Source organism: Falco punctatus (genome assembly GCF_963210335.1).
Source record: "Falco punctatus genome assembly, chromosome: 3".
NCBI lineage: Eukaryota > Metazoa > Chordata > Aves > Falconiformes > Falconidae > Falco > Falco punctatus.
In genome coordinates this window covers 5,176,646-5,197,983 of record NC_137582.1, presented here as the reverse complement: position 1 = coordinate 5,197,983, position 21,338 = coordinate 5,176,646, and the positions used below count along the sequence as shown (strand labels likewise).

General features: G+C 39.3%; 1 protein-coding gene across 11 annotated transcripts in view; it reads left to right on the top strand.

Moving 5' to 3' along the window:
* Positions 1 to 21,338, top strand: part of TRAPPC9 (trafficking protein particle complex subunit 9) — a gene marked incomplete at its 5' end in the record, with an annotated part of 509,504 nt that overhangs the window by 8,891 nt on the left and 479,275 nt on the right. For 10 of the 11 annotated variants that reach the window (XM_080377732.1, XM_080377736.1, XM_080377741.1 and 7 more), the window contains 5 exons: positions 5,201 to 5,346; positions 8,191 to 8,319; positions 12,388 to 12,414; positions 13,810 to 13,931; positions 16,273 to 16,398. In XM_080377732.1, the coding sequence (XP_080233858.1) occupies positions 5,201 to 5,346; positions 8,191 to 8,319; positions 12,388 to 12,414; positions 13,810 to 13,931; positions 16,273 to 16,398 (550 nt within the window). The remainder of the gene's footprint in view (positions 1 to 5,200; positions 5,347 to 8,190; positions 8,320 to 12,387; positions 12,415 to 13,809; positions 13,932 to 16,272; positions 16,399 to 21,338) is intronic. The other variant, XM_080377735.1, reaches the window with a different exon arrangement.

Sequence of the window (21,338 nt, the reverse complement as noted above, 5' to 3'; positions counted from 1 at the left end):
TCCTTTTGCTGTATGACTCATATTTATGAACTTAATTGTATGCAATCTGGAAAACGCTTAGGAAATGCAGTGTCTATAAACCTAGAGATTGCTTGAAAGTGTGGAGAGAGGAAATTTGAAGTGTTAGCATCTTTGAAAGGAATTATAGCTGTGTAGAGGAAACAATGATTCTCCAATTACACTATTTATTCTGTGTAAAAAAACCCCAAAACATTTATAATCTTAATTTTATTCTGGAATGCAGAGGTTAGTAAAACCTGACTTGTGAACATTTTATACTTTCCTGTACAATACTGATTCAAGATTACAAAATAACTTTTTGATGGAGGTGTTTATAATGCAAAGCTCAGATTGAAATCTTAGTAACTTTCGGTGTCCTTCCATAGTTTGTGCAGAGCAGCTTCAGTTTTCACTTTGAATTTTCTTAAAAATACAATTTTTTTCTTAAAAAGATTTGTAAAGTATATGCTTATTGAAAAAAAAAAGGTAAGAAATATTGCATATCTGAAAGATAAAGCACAACAGTTATATTTAGCTTCATTTAAAGTAGTAATCTTTGCATCAATTGTGAATAGAATTGATAGATCAGAAAAGTGGAAGCATTTCTATAGGAGTTACTTGTAACTGTTTAGATGGAGAGGAGCAATAGGAAAAATGTTTCTTGTCTCCTTTTATAATTTCCAGCTTTTCTTGTAAACAATTACTCTGGTACTAATTGATTTTCTATTGAGTTTGTATAGGGACCTTTAATATGTTTCCATTTACCTTCTTTTAAAAAAAAATTCTGTCCATCCATATAAATCAGTTACTTTCTCTTCATCTTCTTGATGAACTATTCTTTTTTTGAACCTGCTACAAGGAATAAGACATTATTTGGTGGCTGAATGCAGTGGTTATCCTTTGGACGGGCTGCTTCTCTTCGGTGTTAAAAAACCAAACCAAGACCCTCAAAAGCAAACAAACCAGTAACATGTAATTGTTTTTATTATTACTATTTCTCCTGGCCTTTCTGCCTTAAAATCTGAGGGCAATAAATGAATATGCTTATTCTTACCCTCCCCCTGCCTTTATGAAGACAGTCTGTTCAGATTTGTTGTAAGAGATTATTTCAGCCACACTTTAATTCAATTAATCTCTAGGGTCCTCTGGGAAGTTCTTTGCTGGACACCCCCCCCCCACCCACCCCAACTCCGCTTCATTCCATAATCGTGGCATTTCCTCTTATATTCGAAAAGTCTTGCTCTAGAGTATGAGTTCAGCATCTGTAATGTTTTAAAAGACATTCTGTTGTACTTAATGTAATTGAAATTTAGCTAAAAGCTACAAATGTATTAACTGACATTTAATCTGAGATGGTTCTTTGTATTTTTGGAAACGCCTGTTAACCAGATTCTTTTTGGAGATACTAATGTAGACAACAAAGAAACAAATATAGTTATATACAGCAATACTTTTAACTAGACTTTCATTCTCAGGTGACTTTTTTTAGTTTAAACCATCCAAAGAAAAAATATTTTTTCTGTTGGTATTAAGTTTGGACTGTGAAATTGTATGCCTCTGTTATTTATGTACTTAAGACATAGAACAGAAGGATATACTGTTAGAGTAATGTAGATACATGAATAAAGTACCTATGTTGATGCTTAATTTTTCTCTGAGAAAACAACTTTATAAGGTGGAGCAAGGACCTTCTTGCTAGGGTCTACTTTTGCAGAACGGAGAACAGGAGAATTGCTGACGGGCTGAGGAAAGCAGCATTGTTCTGAACTGTGACTTAAGTGCTTCGAAAGTGTAGTGGGTCTTACTTTTCATCTGTTGTATTTCTTCAGTTGCAACTTACTAAAAATAAATACATTTTAAGGATAGTGCCTTTATCATATGGATTTGTGCCCACATTGCCTTTTCAGTGGTACCAAAGTGTTCAATATTTTCAGTAGGACTTCATTGGATTTGGCTATTTGTCTGCGAAAGGAAAGATCTTCACCATTTATTTTAATATCTTAAAAAAAAAAAAAAAGTGGCAAAAGAAACTCTTGACGGTTCTTGCCTTAAATGATAGTGGTCTTTCACTGCTCAACCTTTTAAAAGAAAAATGTACCCGTTTCAGGACCATGACATTACTGAAAAGATAGTATTTCTTCACGAATATCAGCAACTTTTCACAAACCGTGGGAAGTCAACGCTGGCAGCAGCAGCAGCGCGCCGAGAGGAGTGCGAGGCTTGTGAGGAAGCTCCTGAGCCGCCGCTCGTGGGCCGTGCGCGGAGCGGGCCCAGGCGGCGGCTGCCACCACCGGAGAGCGGGCGGAGCAGGGCGGTGCCGCCTGGCCCCGCTCACAGCGCGGGAAGCGGCGGCGAACAGCGTTGGGGCAGCGGCGGCCGCCAGGCGCGCGGCAGGCGGGGCGTGCCGGCAGGGCGCGCGCTGAGGGGAGCGGCGCGGGCAGCGCGCAGGGGGGGGCGGGGCCAGCGGCTGGCGCGGGAAGGGCGGTGTGCTCTGCCGCTGCTTGCTTTGCGTAGCCGCGGGCTTAGCACGCTGCCCCGACAGTCACCCCAGCTAGCTGGTGGCTGTGCTACTCTACCCAGCACCTTGATGTCTCCAGTGACTGAGAAGGGCTGATAGGCAGTGCTTTGAGGTTGTCAAACGCTTGGTGGTAGAGAGCAGACAAGGGCTGCGCTCTGCGGCAGACGGTTTGCCAGGCAAGCCGGCGTTGAGTGGAGGGCAGCCACCCAGCCAGAGCAGCTGTTGGACAGGTGGGGGGTTGCACCCCTGCCTCCTGCGTGGAAGTGCCAGCTGTGCTCAGGTGGGATCACTCAGGCAGTGGGTGGAGGAGCTGGAGGAGGAAATTAGCAGGTTATGCTGTATTAGGGAGGATGAACAAGAAATAGTGTTATTTGAGACTTCGCATGAAGTACTAGGGCCCTGTGGCACTGACCTCCAGACACTACTGGACAAGGAGCTTCAATAGCGAGCTGACAGCCTTGGAGCAGGAGGTACCATGGTCTCTTATGACCAATAGGAACAGGCTATCGTTTCAGTCCCCTGCCTGTTATGTACCAACCAGCAACAGACATGAAGCCTTGGCAGTGGACAAAACTCATAAGCAAAATTCACAGGGAGAAGCCCCACCAGCAGCACACAGGAAAAGCTGCAAAGGACACAGCAAGTGCTAGTAATGTGTGACTGTTGAGAGGTACTGAGGCACCTGTCTGCCAGCCTGGTATACCGTCAAGGGAGGTTTGCTGCTTGCCAGCAGCCAAGATCTGGGATGTCACACAGAGATGACTGCTGCAGTTGGTTAAAATCGCCAACTACTGTACCCTACTACTTTTCCCTTTGGGCACCAATGACAAAGCAAAACCTGGGCAAGGTCAAGCAGGACTGCAGAGCCCTGGGAGCACAAGTGAAAAGGATAGGTGTACAAGTGATTTTGTTCTCTGTCTTGCCAGTCAGAGCTAGGGCTGTAGGCAGAAGTCGGTGCATCATGCAGATCAATACCTGCTTTGTGACTGATGTTGTCACCAGGGTTTTGGTTTCAATGATCACAGATAGATTTTTGATGAATACAGCCTTTTGGGGAGAGAGAGGATTTACCTGTACCTACAAGCAGCAGAGGAATGTTCGCTAGCAGATTGGCTGACTTCATGAATCGTGCTTTAAACTAACTTGTGGTGGTAGTGTTCAAAACTGTGACACCTGCATATTCAGGTGCAACAGAACAGATGAGTGCGCTGTGAGAGTAGTTAGGAATGCTCCCCAACTCTCTCCAAAGGCAGGAATCCTAAGTTTAGCCACCTTGAGTGCATGTCTACCAATGCAGGTAGTCTGGGTAACAAAAAGGAGGAACTGGAGCTTTATGCCCAGTTTGAGAGTTATGATGTTATAGGAACCACAGAAATGTGGCAGAAATACTGACATGACTGGAAGACCACAGTGGATGGCTACGAGCACTTTCAGAAATATGGAAGGGGAAGAAGAGGGGATAGAGTTGTACTTCATGTGAAAGAGAAATTTGAATGTATGGAGTTGAGCTATGGAGACAATGAAAGTTCTGTCAAATGTCTTTGGATCAAGACTAGAGGGATCATCACCAGGGGACATCTTACGTCAGGTATCTGTTACCAAGCTCCCAGTCAGGATGGCAAGGCTGATGAAATTTACTTTGGCTGCTTAAGGAAGCCTCAGGCCAACAGAACCTGCTCCTTATGCGTGACTTCAATCACTTGGACATTTGTTGGGATAGCAGCACAGTGGTGTGCAAGTTGTCCATCAGTTTCCTGGAATGCATTGAGGACTGCTTCCTGCTATAGATGCTGGAGCTGCTGACTAGGAACAGAGCAGTGCTAGATTTACTGCTCACCAAGAAGACTTTTCTTGACAGCATAACTGCTGATGGTAGCCTCAAATACAGTGACAACATTGTGGAGTTTAAGATGTTGCTGAGCACACTGAAGACCAGTAGCAGGACAAAGACCCTGCATTTTAGAAGAGCTAAGTTCTATAGGCTCAGAGCCCTGATGCGAGGGATTCCATGGAAAATATCCATGGAGGGCAGAGGAGCTTGTGAGTGCTGGGATTTATTCAAGAACAGTCTCCTGGAAGCACAAGAACAGTCCATTCCCGGCTGAGGGAAAGGAAGAAGGCAGAACAAGAGACTACCGTGGGCTAACAATGAGCTTTGGTTGTACTTGTACCTAAAAGCAAAAAAGCAGCCTGTCAGCTGTGGAAAGGCAGCCAAATACCTATTGAGGACTAGAAGAACCTTGCTTTGGAGGTTTTCAAGATGTGACTGGACAGAGTGCTAGATAATCTCATCTAGGCTGCCTTTCCCATGAAAACTTGGACCAGATGATCTTTTGAGGTCCCTTCCAACCTGAGCAATTCTACAACTCTGTTGTATTTAATTTGTGGCAAGGCTATTAAAGTGCTCTGAGGTGCAGTCTTTCAACTTTGTCACTTTATCTGAATAAATGCTATGTAGCCAAAACAAATGACACATTGCTTTTTTTCAATATATCCTCAAATTGTTGGTTCTTTTACTTTTGCATATTATGCTGCTTACAATTCATACTGGATGTTGCTCAAGAAAAAGAAAGTAAATGTTGATCTACTATTAAGGAGGAAAGAAAATTCACTTTAGGTGGTTATTACCTCAAATAAAGAGTTTCCTGTAAATAACTGTAAATTGTACCTTTTATTTTACAGACACTATAAGAAGCGTTGTCAAGGCCGGATGCGGAAACATGTTGGTGACCTGTGTTTACAAGCTGGAATGTTACAAGATTCCTTGGTGCATTATCATATGGCGGTGGAACTTCTGCGGTCTGTGAATGACTTTCTGTGGCTTGGAGGTAGGAATAAGTGGTGACAGTGAATCAAATAATTAGTTACTAAAGCCAAGTAAATCAAACTATCTTCTGTAACTCTCCTGTATTGTGAAAAGTAGGAATGATTTCGGTGACCAAAATATGAGTATCAGGTGTGCCTAAAAATGAAGTTGAAATAAAAATTTGTTAGTAAAACATGATAAAGAAATGTGTTTAAGAAAACCTGCAGCATGAAATATGTTTACTGTAGTAAAACATGTAAGTCTGTATCTGACTTATTAATGATTCTTTGGAAAATATTTGTTTTGTTTTTTGGTGGATTATGCAGATGCTTAAAAAAAAATCTTTCCTGAGAATATCTACTATGGACTGTTAGGGAAAGATTTTTCTCTTTACTTCTACCAAAGCCACAAGTGTTTAACTTAAGCTGGCTTAACTTCCTTTCACATTAGGTCCTAAGCTTCACTTTTCACCCCTGCCTTTTCCTTCATCCTTTTCTTTTTTCATTCCTGCTTTTTTCTATTTATTGGATATACAGGTGATCTTTGAGCACAATTTCTGCTTGTCAATTTCAGGCACTTTCAGGGCAATTGCTGTCTCTAGGTCTGCTTTTAGCTTTCTCATTCTGCGTGAAAATCCATTTAGCTTCCTAATGGCTCTGTGGGTTACATATTATGAAAGCCTTAACACCTTCTGACCTTCTTTCCTTCTGCTCTTACAAAAGGTTAAATGGCTCAAGATTCTTCAAGCAGGAAAGGAGAACTTTTCTCGATGTGCAGAGCATGAAAATATTTTAAAGCCCATCTGTTGGACTACCAAATTATACTTACAGACTCATAGCATAATTTGGATTGGAAGTGACCTCTGGAGGTCCCAAAGCCTGATCTGCTCATATCACATCCAGTTAAATCAGGTTGCTCAGGGACCTGTTCAGCTGAGTTTTAGGTGCATTTAAGGATGGAAGTTCTACAATCTTTGAGCAAACTGTTGTAACATTTTGCTGCTTGTAGTATGAAAACACTCAACAACAAAGTGTATATTATTCCTACATTAAAACAGAAGTTGTGTTGACCCTCATCCAATCACTGCGCCTCTGAGAAGTATCTGACTCCATCTCTTCTGTACCTTCCCACTGGGTGTTTAAAGACAGCAGTAAGATCTCCTCTTAGCCTTTTCATTAAGGCTGAATAAACCCAGTTCGCTCTGCTTCTGATGTCATGGGCTCCAGCCCCCTGACAATTTTGATGGCCTTCCACCGGACTTGCTTCGGTATGTTAATGTCTTTCTAGTACTAGGGAGGGTAAAAGTAGATGCTGATTCCAAAACAGCACAGAGTAACTGCTCAGAGATGAATTTTGTCTTTAAGCAGCAAAGGTATTTATTTTGTGCAACCTTGGGGAGCTAGCTGGTTCGCACTGGACAAACTAGCTCCAAAGTTTTCAGTGAAAAGTCAGGTAATTTATACAGTTTTTGTGAGAGGTTACATAAGCTTTACGTACATACTCATGTAATTTCAACATCTAATTATCATATTCATAATAGGCGGGGTTTAGGTGGAGCTTGAGGCGGAGTCTTCTAGAATCATCTTTCAGGGAGACTTTTGGGTGGTCGTTCACTCTTTTTCCTCACTTGAACTTGTTGCGTTGCTCCAAATGTGGTCTCTCAGGTGTAGAATTGAGGGGAATAATCACTTCACTTGCTGGCTACACTGTGGCTGTTACAGCCCAGTATGCAGTTGGCCACTTTTGTTGCAAGGGCCCACTACTAACTGCTGTGAACTTGTTCATCCAGGACTCCCAGGTCCTTTTCTGCAAAGCTGCTTTCCAGCCAGTCAGCTCCCAGGCTGCATAGGCATATCCCATATGAGATGCATGAGCCTTGCTTGAAATGCGTGTGAGGCTCCTGTTGACCGGTATCTCCAAGCCTGTCAAGATGTCTCTGCATTGAAGGCCTGCCCTACTGTTCCCCCCAATTTGGTATCATTCAGGATTTTTCTGGGAGTGCTCTATGTAATCATCTAGGCTATTAATGAAGACACTAGGGTATTGTGCCCAGTATTCATCCCCAATGGATACCACCAGTTAACGGGCAACCATTTGGACTTTGTACTGCTGATCACAATCCTTTGAGCCTGGCTGTCTAGCCTATTTTCCACCTACTTCATAGGCCAGCTATCCAAATTTTCTCAAATTGGCTATAAGCATGCCAAGGGAGACCATGTCCAAAGGTCTTGTGATAGTTAAAATAAACAACATCCACTGTTGTTTCTTTGTCCACTGAGCTAATGATCTCTTCGTAGGAGGCAGTGAGGTTGCCAAGGACTGATTTATTCTTGGTAAATCAATTTGTGCTGTTCCCAGTCACCTTGTCCTTCATGTGCTTGGAAATGGCTTCTAGAAGTTCTTCATAGCCTTTCCAGGGAGCTGATGTTGATCTGCCTGTAGACTCCTGGTACTTGATGTTTCCCTTTGTCTGGTCATTAGAAACCTTCTGCAGTTGGCATGACCTGTTGGAGGTGATAAGTGGCCTCACATTGGCCAGCTCTCCTGGCATCCATGGATTCATCTTACCTGGTTTTGTGGGTTTTCATCCAATTGAATTAATTGTTTCATATATCTGTCTTCCTCTACTGTGGCTATTGCGTACTCCTACAGATCTTAGTAGTAAGCTTGGGGACCTGGGAGGTTTGAGGGTAAACTTTACCAGTGAAAACAGAGATAAAAAGGACGTTGAGTATCTCTGGCTCTTCCGTGACCACTATCACTAGGTCTCCAATTTGAGGCATATTTTATGTTTGTATAAATAGATTTTACTATGTGATACTTGTTGCAAGTATCTCTACTAATGCATTGGCTTTTTTCTCTACAGCTGCTCTTGAGGGTTTATGCTCAGCATCAGTCATCTATCATTATCCAGGTGGTACTGGAGGTAAAGTTGGATCTCGCAGAGCACAAGGAGGTTCTCTTTCTGCTGAGGCAGGCAACAGGCACAGACCAGGTAAGGACAGGATTTAATGTGAATTCTGTTTGCCACCACTGAACATCTGGAAACGTCCTCTAGGCTTCCTAACTGTGAAATTGTACTGATGACAGGATAAACTGGAGGGAGGGGGGTGGGAGGGGAGAACTGTATTTATTTTTAAGATTTTTATGTTAATGACTCTCCTATTGTTTTGGTGTTAACGTTGATGTGTGCTTCGCAGAGAGTTGCAAAGCTTTGGATCTCTTCATCTGATTGTTAATAGTGTCTGCATTAGCTTGAATTTTGCTGGAGGAGATGCAGACAGTATTCATAAGCTAGATCTGATGTGGCAGAGCTGTGCATATTAAGAGTAAGTTAAATATATTTATTCAGAGGGGATCTGCTATTCTAACATGAACACTCAATAAATAGATTTGGTTAACTAAATATCAATGAACCAACATAATTTTTAAGATTTAGTATACTTTTTCTAAACTCTCAGATTGCATAACTAATATGAAGATTGTATTAACATTGATATGATAGACATTCTTTGAGACACGGTCTGCCAGTACTTTAGAAATTATTAGGGGAGTAATAGAGAGAAAAAATAGAAAATATCATTAATTATGTGGTTCACCTGCATCTGGAATATTGTATGCAGTTTCAGTTTTCCATCTCAAAAGGGTGCTCATATTCCCTATCTCACATTTTTCTACTGGAAGGAGGTTGCAGATTGTCGACGAAGATGATCTTGGTATGGTCTCTGTACAAAGTATAACTGAATAGCATAGGACTCATCAGTTTTGCAAAGGAGATGATTGAGGAGAAATAAAGGAAAGCTCTGTAAGATGGTGAACTTTGTGGAAGAGGATAGATAGGGATCAGAGGTTCAGTGTTTCTTCCGGTGGAAGAATTGGAGGACATCAAATAGAACTAGCAGGTGGAAAAGCAAATTAAAAGAATTATTCTTTATCCAATATATAGGTATGACGTGGAACTCCTTGGCATTAGGAGTTATCAGATCTGGTAGTGTGATAGGAGTCAAGGCTGCTGCAACTCCATGTCCCCAGGTCCAGCCAGTCGTGAGACTGAGCATGCGTTCCTAACAGGTGTACAGGCGCGTACACACAGTGTATATACAGACAGAAAACACAGCGCTCGTATGAACACAGACAGCGGTAACAGCCTGGTCCTGCTCCCCTCTCTGGCTGATCAGGATGAAAGCCTGTTAGCGTGAATCCATCCAGTAGCTGGCTTTAATCAGTCTATCCAGTAGCTGCCTGCTGGATTGCACCAGTTACTGGCACCGGGACCTACAAGCCTCTAAGACCCAGAGCCCTATTCCAGTTGTTGGAGTGCGTTTAGGTCTAAGTACCCCTTATCCGTCTATTTTTCCATGCTTGTTCCCTAAACTGCCTTGATCCCTCCTTTTCCTTGTCTTTAATTTGTCCCCTATACATCTCATAAGAAATCTTGTGCAATCCTGAGATGTTCTTTCACTATAATGAGCCCCACATCCCTGTAGACAGTACACCCCCCACCCCCCACCCCCCCAGTCTGTCTGTAAGGTGATCCAGAGAGCTGCTCATGTTAAATGATCTGGATGGATTTCACTCCAGGACAGCTCTGTTGGCCGTGATTAGGTTATTGGGGTTCAGCTGATAGTTACTGTTCCTCTGTGCACCTTTGTGTTTGTGGACATGAGCCTTTAATCAAATAACCTAACAGTTGACATACAGTCTTAAGGCTCCTGAAAGTCTCTATGGCTTCCAGGAGAGGCTGGCTAGGGTAGTGAAAGAAAAATGTATTGATTATTATAAGCTAGACAGGCCTTTGGTCTAACCAAGCGCAGCGTTTCTGTTTATATACTCAGGTTCTTACAAAGTGCTGAAACCAAACAGAAGCTGGGTTTAAGTGCTGGTGTTAAGTACTCCTGTGAGAAATGTGATCAAAATGAATTCCTTCATCTAAAAACACCAACCACTCATCCTTTATTTGTCTATAAGTCACAATCTAGTAAATAGGTGCTTTGTATTATCTTCATTACAAACTGTATGTCAACACCAGGTAATTGTGATAGTAAAATTACCTTATTTCAGGAGACAATACTAATTTTTTGTGTAATATCTAGTCATTAAAATCTGTGCAGTGGGTGCCACGACCTAAGAGTGCATTTTATGTTGGCTGTTAGTATAATTTCACATATTTACTCACTTTTAAATGAATATTTAATAGTAGATGTTGCGATCTGTTTGTTTGTAATGGGTACTCTTTGTTACTGAAGAAGGTAATAAGTAAGTAACAGCTATCGGAATACTTGAATAAAATGTATTTTGGGTAAATTATTGCTGCTTCTCTATATAAGTTGTCTTGTAATTCAAAGTCCTGTTAGCAAACTTGTTAGTGTGGTTGTATTTTAAAAATGTTTTAGTTCATATGACAAAATTTTCCAAAGGACTTCCATGTGAAGAAAATGCATTTACAGTTTTTTTTGTCAGTCCTTATAGATGAAAATGTTACTTCATGGTCCATTAGATGCTGTTCCCTAACTCTAGTTATGATCTCTTAATGTTTCGAGTTCTGAACAGCTGAACTCTGTCTAGCCTAACAGCTATTGTTGTGATGTCTTTTTCCTACAAGATTTTCTGAAAGTTCCTTTTCAATACCTTTTTTTAACTTTGCAGTGCCTTTCATTTAAAATCTTTTCAAACTGCACCTTTGTTTATAATCTGCTTTGTTCTGATTAATTTTGTGAGGACAGTATGTAATCTGGGGAACAAATGCTAGTGTATCTTTCTGTAGGATAAGGCCAGAAACAAGAGGTTTCCAAATTTTCTGCAAGTCAAGAAATGCCATACTTGGATCTGACATTCAATTCGTGCCTACTTTTGAGGCATATAGGTGTGAGAGCTACTTTTATTGCTTCCTGATGTGCCTGGTATTGCTCCTCTTCTTGTGCCTGTATGTCAGCCTTGACAGGATGGGGTTTCTTGGTACTGCCTGTATACCCGGACCCAGTCAAGAGAAACATCTTTCTCTTGGATCTCCTGATTTTTCACCATTTGGCATTTTAGGCTATAGCACAGGGCCTGGCTACTCAAAAAAATGTGGCGTCTGCTTTCTTCTCACGTTCCTAAAACCTTTTATTTGTAGGGGAAGAGCTTTAGGCTGTCCCCCCTTAAATGGCTGGATTAATCTCTGCAGCCTTCAGTGTAAAAGATTCTGAGTTGCTTAATTCCTGTTGGCCAGGAACCTGGCTGTGTTGAATAAGCTGAGTGTAGCTTACTTTATGTTTAGTTTAATAGCTGTTTTGGGTTCTTTTATTGTGTGTTACGTGTTTAAAGTGCTGAGTTGGTAATACTGTCACCTGACCTTCCTCTTTCCCCAAGCAGAATTAGGACACCTGAGTGAAGTGTTGGAGTATCTGTTTGATATTCTACTTCACTAGTCAGCAGTCTGAGCAAATGAACTGAAGGGGAGGGTCCTGTCTTGCTCATAAAGCAATTGTTCTTGAGTCCTAAAGCCTTGGTCTTGACTATTTTATTGCCATGGTGTTATATATCTGATAATTCAACTTCGCAATACTCTTGGCAACTATTTTGAGAGTCTGGCTTGTTGGGTTGGCATGACTCAATTATTCAGAAAATTTGATGGAGTGAAACTAAGGACAATGGAAGGGGATAAAAATACTTGAAAATGTTGTTTTGGAGTATTGTGTAGATTAAATGAGCTCCCACAAGAAGATCTAAGTACTATAGGATTTGATACTGAAATATAGTAACTAGATGGTGATGGAAACTTGGTAACTAAAACAAGGATAAAGAAAAAGAGAGAAAAAGGATATGGCTTTAAATTATAGACTGAAAATTCTTCAATTCTTGATGTGTCTCAGAATTCATTGCAAGTTTATGTGATTTTTTTTTTTTTACTTTTTTTTTAACAAACAGATTAACATGGTGACTACTTGAATTATAATTGGTAGTCCTTCAAAATAGCAATGATTCTAATAAAACATAATTTTGTTCAAGCCTGATGTTATAAAATATATTTTGTTGGCTATATTTAAGGCTGAAAAAAAATCATTTTTGTTCCTCCTTTTAGGGGCACAAGAAGTTCTCATTGATCCAGGTACATTATTTTCGTGCATGTTTCCAAAGTATTTTCTTTCATTACTTGCATACATTTTGCATTTGTATAGTTAGTTACTGCCACTTGCCAAAACTAGTACTGATTCCTGATGCTTCAGTTGTTGGCTATAAATCTTGAGGAAGCAAAGAGATTGAAGGGTAACTGGCACAAAATAAATTATGTAGATCCATTATTGTGGCCCTGTAAATTCTAATCAAGACTGTGTCTTCTCATAACTAGTGAGGGTTTAAAAATATTTTTTAACTGACAAACCTGAATAGTCACATGTAGTCTTGTAGTGTCATGGTACACTTCCAATCACCACTAACAAAGATTTTGCACTTAATAAAACCCTAAAGTGTTAATCTACAGAGGTGCTTGATATGATTCTTTAAGGTTGATTAACATATTAAAAAATTTGCTTTAGCACTTCAGCATGTAAAATAACGTGTTTTAAAATATATAAAGGGAGTAGAAAGTATCTTTCACAGTAGTCTTTAACTGTCTTTTTAAGAGTTAGGTCCAGCTCTGAAACACAAAGAATTTCTTAGTAGAGAAACCTCTTGGAGAAATAAATTACTTTATAATCCTACAGATTAAGTAAAAAAGTATAGAGCCTTGTCAAACCTTTCATGTATGTTTGCAATGTTATTTTGTTAATTCTGCAGTAAAATTAAATTCAAGAAATAAAATTTTCATGTTCTTTGCAGTATCCAAGATTTCCTTGTCTTTTATTTCAGATTCTTATCCCTTTTTGTATCTAAAGACTCTTTCTGTCTCTAACCTTCCTTCTTATATAAGAAAAGCAACTTCTTTACTGTTTTGTCTGAGCCTCAGGTAACTATTTTTTTTATGTGGAAGGCTCAGATTTGATGGCCTTTGGTTTTCTGCGATCAGACATAGGGAAGAGAAGTGTTCGTTTCAAATGGAGAAAGTCACTGTTCTAATACTGAGTTTATAAAAAAATTGCACATTATTTTCATAGGTGTGCTTTAGAAATAAAATTTTTAAATAGAACAAGGAATAATACAAAAATTAAACCTACATATTCAGATGTGGCCATAATCTAATTTTAGCAATCCAATATTTTATACATAGTCTAAATATTCAGAAAAGTGTGAAGGACTATGAATATATATATATATTTTTTACTAAGTGAGATACTATTTCCTGTTTGTTCGTTCATGATTGAATCCATTTTTAATTTGTACTGTTTAAAATAGTGTAGTAAAACAGAACTAGTGTTTTCTTGGTAGGACATGATTTCTTTCTAGGCAGGGCAAGTGTTCTTTGTATATGCTTTAGTCAAACCTACAGCATATCCTATTTTTTGTCTTAGATATTTAGTATTTGCTAGATTTCCTTCTGTTTATTTCTTACCCTGTTCTGTTCTAGGTGCACTGACTTCAAATGGTATAAATGCAGACACCAGTGCTGAGATAGGACGTGCCAAGAATTGCCTTAGTCCTGAAGACATCATAGATAAATATAAAGAAGCCATTTCTTACTATGGCAAGGTAATCCTACTTATTTTTAAGAAAATTCAGTGGAATTCTTGTGAATAATGAACTGCTGTGGTTTTGATTTCAGAAGATCTTCTAAAGCATGTGCAGTAAAGTTTGTAAAACATATTCTAATGGAAGAAATAGGAATAATTTATACTATTGAACTAAGTGCTTTGTTTAGAGTCTGGGAATCTCAGAACTTTGGTCAAATACACCACCTAAACCAGCAATGTGCTGAGTAAAGTGTTTACTGTGCCTGCTATAGCTGGAGGTTTTGGATTAATTGTCTTATATCTTTAAAGCATTCTAAACAGAAGTGTTAGTTATTTGCAGATGGTTAACTATTATGTATGTTTATGGTCCTTTAATAGGTACATTATAAGCTCCAGAGATGCTTTTATGAGTTGTATAAGCTGAATGGTTGTTTATTGTGCCTGCTGGAATGATCTCTGGGGGAATTCAGGAGTTTATGAAGAGGTTGCTGATGATGGATATCATTTTACAGGACTGTTCAGGGAGGCTAATATTTAGAACATGCAGAGAGCTGGGGAGTCATGGAGGAAATATGAAGGACAAAAATTCTTAAAAGAGGATTTTAAAAAATAAAACAGTTTTCAGCTCAATGGTGGCATTTTTTTAGGTTTTTTTTTTTGTGTAAAAGCTCAGACCATAAGATAGTAAGGTAGCTTAATGTTTGCATTTGTAATAGGAAGCGGAAAAAAAAATATTTTGTACTGTGACAAGTGGCTCGGTATCCACATCAGCATTAAAGATAAGTATAATTGTATTGCAGAGTAGTTATTATGCTTTATCCACTTCTTAATTTCAAGTTATCTCTCTTGTTTGATATTGAAAGTATTTTTAGACTAAGCTATGTCAGTATCATGTGGCATTCCATGTCTGCATTGAAAGGAGACTCTCCAAATGACACAAGATAAACTGTGCACAAGTTAATTTAGGATCAGGAGCAATGAAAGGTGATGGTTTTGGGGATAGTTTTGGATAAATTTGGAACCATCAGTATAATAATTATTCTGAAGTACGCATTCAACCTTTTTGTTACCTTAAGAGTAAGTTACTCATCTAGAAAGAGTATGATTTCTTTTAGAAGCATAAAATTATTGGACTTTGTTGGACTTAGGGCAGAATATTTATGTTTTGATTATAATAACAGACATCATGCACTTAGCAAATAGCAACTATGCTTCACTGCAGCTTCACCTGCAAATGACGAAGAGCTAAGTCTTGGGACTGGTCTGTAACTGTTCAAGACAAGCATAATTAGCTTTTGTGTGTTTAAGACCTACAGACAGAGTAACTCTTAGCTCTAGTGCTAAGGAATCAGCACTTTCTGTGTATTTTTTGTGTTACCACTGAGCTTAAGAAACTTTTGTAATGTCTTCTAAAATGGATTCCATCTCCAGTGGTTTGTTTTTACTCATATAAATGCGCAGGAGAGGAATATGTAACTGCTTTGGTGGAGTAACTCTTGAATTTTTTTCTGAGCTTTATTTCCCTCATTGGATTTCAAACATGATAAATACCTGAACAAAGCTTAACTTCAGCAGGAGACAGGCAAACTCAAATAGCCAATAACGATATTGTTTCAGGGAATAACTTGATCAGATTGTGTGTCTAGAAAATTGCCTGTTTGCTGTCTGAGCTCAAACAAATCAATACACATCTACATTGTCTCTGCTTTTCTTAAGCTAAATAACTGGAAGTCATTTACAGAAAATGTTTTGTAAATAGATACTAGAAAACTCAGAATGGTTTGTAATTCTCTTGTCAGTGATACTGTTTTAACTAAAGAGAAAATTGATGCAGTCTAACTAAAGCTGTGTTGCTACAGCTTCCTGTGCTATATAGTGTATTTTGTACTAAGTAGAAAAGGCAAAATCAATTCTTTTATCATGATAGAACAGATTTAGGTGGTGGTGAATTACTGTAGAAGTGACCTTTTTTGCTTACATACCCATTACACTGTGAAAGTAGAATTTATTTCTTTGTTGCAGACACGCCACCCACACCTACCATATATATGAAGTTATCCAAAATGGTACTAATTTCCAACTTTTCTCCTTGTCTGAACTCTCAGATGAAGCTGTGCTGTGTCTCAAAATAAGAAGAGTGAGTGAAGAGGCTGAAAAACATTGTTTTGCATGATGACGTTTTACATGATGCCTTAATTTTCAGTTGGGCATGTGTTTATAATTTAGCAGTATAGTCACTAGCGTTAAGGAATTGCTGGGTTTGGAAGATGTGACAGTTGATCTATGTGTTGAGCAGAAATAGTTATCAAATCTAACAGGTGCAATAGTTCAATATTATTTTAATTTTCTCCCTCTTCAAGTACAAGAATGCTGGTGTCATTGAACTGGAAGCCTGCGTGAAGGCAGTGAGAGTCCTTGCAATACAGAAAAGGAGCATGGAAGCCTCTGAGTTTCTTCAGAACGCAGTTTACATCAACCTTCGTCAGGTCAGTGCAGAAAGTCCAGTTATTTTTTATTTCTCGTTTGAGAGATTATACTGAAGTGTGAAAGTTACTTAGATTCAGGGGACTCCAGCTTTATCTTCTGTATCACTGCCTTCCTTCTCACTAGGACTTGACTTCTGAGGATTTTCACATCTATGAATCTGGTTTAACAGGTATTCAGAGTTCATCTAAAAATAGGAGGACTTAGTTTGAGATGAATTCTATTGGTTATTCTCCCATGTGAAAGAAAAAAATCCCATTCTTGTTGTATTGTGATGTTGTACCAGGGAAGAATTGTTGCTTGGGATAGATCTGGCAATGATGGTTGTTTTTTTTTTTTTTAACCTTAATTCAATGTTCAATGAAACTTGTTCAATGAAACAGTGAGCAAATCGGGAATGGCCTGTTGCAAAGTGACCTTAAGAGTCTAACTAGTGTTGTTAATTGAATTTTTGTTGTGTAGTGTGAATTTTGTTAGGCCAAATCAGAAAGGAATTCAGAGAGTAAAATCAGTATTTGGAACTAAGAAAAATGCTCAGTACCACCACAGAAAAAGACTTAATACTTTTTGAGTGTCTCAAGCTTAGTGTCAGTGGTTACAGAGAGACTACTGTGGTTGAAAGAATTAATAAATGCTCTCATATTTCTTACCTTTTTTTTCCTTTTTTGCTCCTTACATCTTGGTAAGACTAGCGGTTTAAGTCCACACCATTGAGCTTATTCAGCGCAGATGTGGACAGCAGATTTATGAGGGAGGTTGAATACTTTAATTTGCAGAGAATCATTTTGGTCAATTTTCTAACTGAACATAAATGAGAAATTAATTAATTGATAAGCTATCATAAAAATCAATTTTGTTGCAGACTACCTTAACTGCTGTAATCCTTGTAGTACTAAGGGCCTTTTCTTTAATTCTAGTCTGTCTTTTGCTGGCAGCTCTGTAGCCTTTCACATAAGCTGCTGTGCCAGTATTTTTCCCTTATTCTTGTGCGGTTACTCTTGTGGCCTGCAAACTCTGATATTGCTGTCACATTGTTTTTCTTATGGAAGCAATTACTGTCATTGTGAGAATCCCCTGTTCTCCTCCCTGACGCCATTGGGGTTGCAAATTTCACTTTATATTAAAGGGAAAAAAAAAAAGACTTAGTGAATGAGGAAGTATATAAGTAATTTAAATAGCTGATAAGTATTACCTAATAAAACACAAGCACAAAGCTTGGCAGCTTAGTCAGTGTGCAAGGTGTGCTTTGATCAAAGCTTGCCCCAGCCAGCTCTAATAGTGTCCCAAATGGAAACATGTAAGAGTGGGTCCTGATGAAATGCATCTAGTGAAAAAGCATGGTGAGAAAGCATCATTATTTTTGTCACCTGCTGTGTTAGAGAACCAGAGAAGGGTGTTCTGGAGACCCCACAACTTTTCTTCCTGGCTGGTCACTTTGTCTGCTTTGTTTTTCCCTTTGAACTTGATGTATGCCCAGCACATAAATCTTTGTGTATGTAAAGCATGCCTCAGTATGCATTGTCATGCTATATAAGATGTAATTGATAAATGCCTGATCTCCCACTGTCTGGAAAACCTTTAACATTTGAGATCTTCCAAAATGATCCAGATGATGGAATTGATGATAACACTAAACTGAGTGGTGAGGTGGACACATCAGAGGGACCTGGACAGACTGGAAGAGTGGGCTAGCAAGAGCTGTTTGAGCTTTAACAAAGACAAATGCAGAGGCCTGCAGCTAGGGTGACGTAACCAAAGAGCCCTGTACAGGCTGGGGTATCAGTATGACTGGCGAGCAACCTTGCTGAAAGGGACATAGGGGTCCTGGTGGACAACCGGCTGAACAGGAGTCAGCAGCCAGCTGCTGCAGCAATGAAGGCAAATTGGATCCTGGGCTGCATCCTCAGGGGCATTGTTATCAGAGACAGCGATGTGATCATCCCACTCTACTCAGCCCTTGTCAGGCTGCACTTGGAGTCCTGTGTGTAGTTCTGATTGCCACAGTTCAAGACAGACATGGACAGACTAGAGAAGATCCAAAGGAGGGCCATGAAGATGACCAAAGGGGTGGATAAACTGCCCTATGAGGAAAAAGACTAAAGGAGTTAGGTCTTTTTCTCTCTGGAGAAGAGAAGCCTTGGGGGAATCTCATCACAGTATTCCAATATTTAAACGGTGGCTATAAAGAGGACAGAGGCTCTCTTTTCACCAGAAGCCACATTGAGAAAGCATGGGGCAATGGGAACAAGTTGCACTGGGGGAGATCGCATTGCAATTTAAGAAAGAACAATTGTTCACTGGAACAACCTCTACAGGAACATGAGTGTGCCCAGAGAAGGGCAGTGAAGCTGGTGAAGAGTCTAGAGCAAAAGCCTTGGGAGAAGTGGCTGAATGGGGTTCAGGGGGACCTTCGCACGCTCTACAACTACCTGAAAGAAGGTTGTAGCGAGGTGGGTGTCAGCCTCTTCTCCCAAGTAATAAGCAAAAAGACGAGAGGAAACAGCCTCAACTTGCGCCACAGGAGATTTAGGTTGGAATACTAGGAAAAAATTCTTCACCAGAAGGGTTGTCAAGCTCTGGAACAGGCTGCCCAGGGAAGTGATTGAGTCACCATCCCTGGAGGTATTAAAAGACGTGTAGGTGTGGTGCTTAGAGGCATGGTGTAGTGGTGGACTTGGCAGTGCTGGGTGAACAGTTGGACTTGATGATCTTAAAGGTCTTTTCCAACCTAAATGATTCTATGGTGGAGTCTGCATTGCTGGAGGTTTTCAAGACACTACTGGACAGGGTGCTAGACTATCTCATCCAGTCTCCTTTTTCCACAAAAGATTGCACCAGAGGATCTTTCAAGGTTCTTTCCAGCCTTGGCTTTTCTGTGATGATTCTGTATCACTGAATGCCACTCTCATTTGCACAATGTGTGAGATCAAGCTAGATGATGGTACTCGGTAGATGTGTTCTAGAAAAAAAGATATATTAAACTGGATACTAAGGAGCATGATAATTTTTTTCCTGAAGTGATATTGGTATGCAGTGATTTTTTTTTTTTTTTTTTTTATTAATAGTTTCAGTTGGGTCTTTTCCGCTGAATCTTTTGCTGTACTTGTATACCTCATGATCACTTGTTCATTTCCTGATGTCAGTTGTATCTGCTCTTGTCATTATGCCACTGTAGAAGTTTAGTATATGGCTGCTTAAAAAACCCTCAAGCAAACGGACACCTTAACAATATTGAGTATTTGGGCATTGAGACCCACTTCTGAGATGCTCACCATTCTTCACCTTTATCAGTTTCAACCAAGGATGACATTCATCATTCATCTAGTTTGTAACTACTATTTTGAAAGCTTTTTGAGTGGAAGTGCTTCTAGAAAGCATTATCATGAGAAATAAGAGTAAGGTAATTTTTCCAGTATTGGGAAATGTATTTTCCCTGAAGAGGGGTCTGGCTGGGAATTACATTTACAGCTCCTCAAGATTAACTGTATATAACATGGAAGCAGATAATAGTTATATTTATAATTTGGACTAACTCAGATGAAGAGTCATCCTCTGATGGGTTGGTGAAACAAATTGTAGGACAATGTTTTTCTCTTGCAGGTAGATAGAATGTGAGCACAACTAATTTTTGACAGCAGAAAAAAACCTTACAGGATAAGATGTATGCCTCTGATAAACATGAAAACAAGTTTATTTCCATCTATTCAACTTCCTACCCAGTCTAGTAACATAATGTTAATTGGTGTTGTCTGATTATAGGAGAGCTGCAGGGGTAATAAGACTTATTTTTGCATCCAGTTATGAGGAATAAATTATAACATCTAATTACAAAGAAAATGAGATTATCGAATTTTAATATAGTAAGGAATAATTAAAGAACAAATAAAAAGCTACCCTCCTGAAAGTCTGTCTTTAAACAAGCCTGTGAAAAAAGATTGCTCAGTTGCTTGGATAGTGAACTACAGCCTTTACAGATGCAATTGCAAACTTGGTTTGTTATAACAGTTAAATGAAAATTAACCAGAGGGAAAATATGCTGTGCTTCAGGTGTTGGCTGTTTTGCAGCCACTTTATAGGCCTTGTGCTTTTATAAATTTGTAAGGTCAGGAAAGATGTTGGTGAATGCTGCGCTAATGGCCTGCAGAATGCCTGCTGCAGTCTTCCCAAAATTAATTAACTCGGAGTATATATATGTGTGTGTGTTGCGTGGTTTTTTTTTTTTTTTTTCCCCTTCTTTTAGATTCCTGGGTGGTAACACATAACTATTTATGCTGAGGGAAAATGCAATTTTGCTATGTTTGTGGTGATGAAAAAAGTTTCCTGCAGCTGTAGCATGTATTTGAGTAACTTTGTGGACAGCCATTAAGCAACAAGTGAGGTAGCAGTGTTAAAAACTTACTCAGATATGATAAAAATAAAACTTTCTGAGAATGTGTTTCCTGTCTGACAGTTCTAAATATTAGTGAGTGCTCATGTCTGCCTAAGTATGATGAAACTATGAAATGACCCTGTCTTTTCTCATCTTTAAATTTAGTTTTCATAGGTGTGTGAACATTGACAGTATTATGTATTTGAGGAATAGCTTTAGAATTTTTTTTAAGCTTTTCTAACTTTAGTACATGATCATCGGGTCATGCCCTTTTCAACTCTGCTGCTATATTTTTTTATTGTGCTAACATTTTAAAATGACATAAATGGAAAAAAAAGGGGAAAAAGGTGGAGCAGCTTTTTTCTGCTAGAGTAGGTCACCTTAATCTGACACCTCATGCTCTTTCTGAATGATAGCTTTTGGGTATTCTGATAAACTGGCTTAAAAATGTTCTGTATTTTCTTTTTGGGCCTCCTGTTCTTTCCAGCTACATTGATTCATGAAAGTTTTCAGCGTGGTGCAGTTGCCTTTTTGCAACTAAAGTTACAGGGATTGGTTTTTTGTATGGATGGG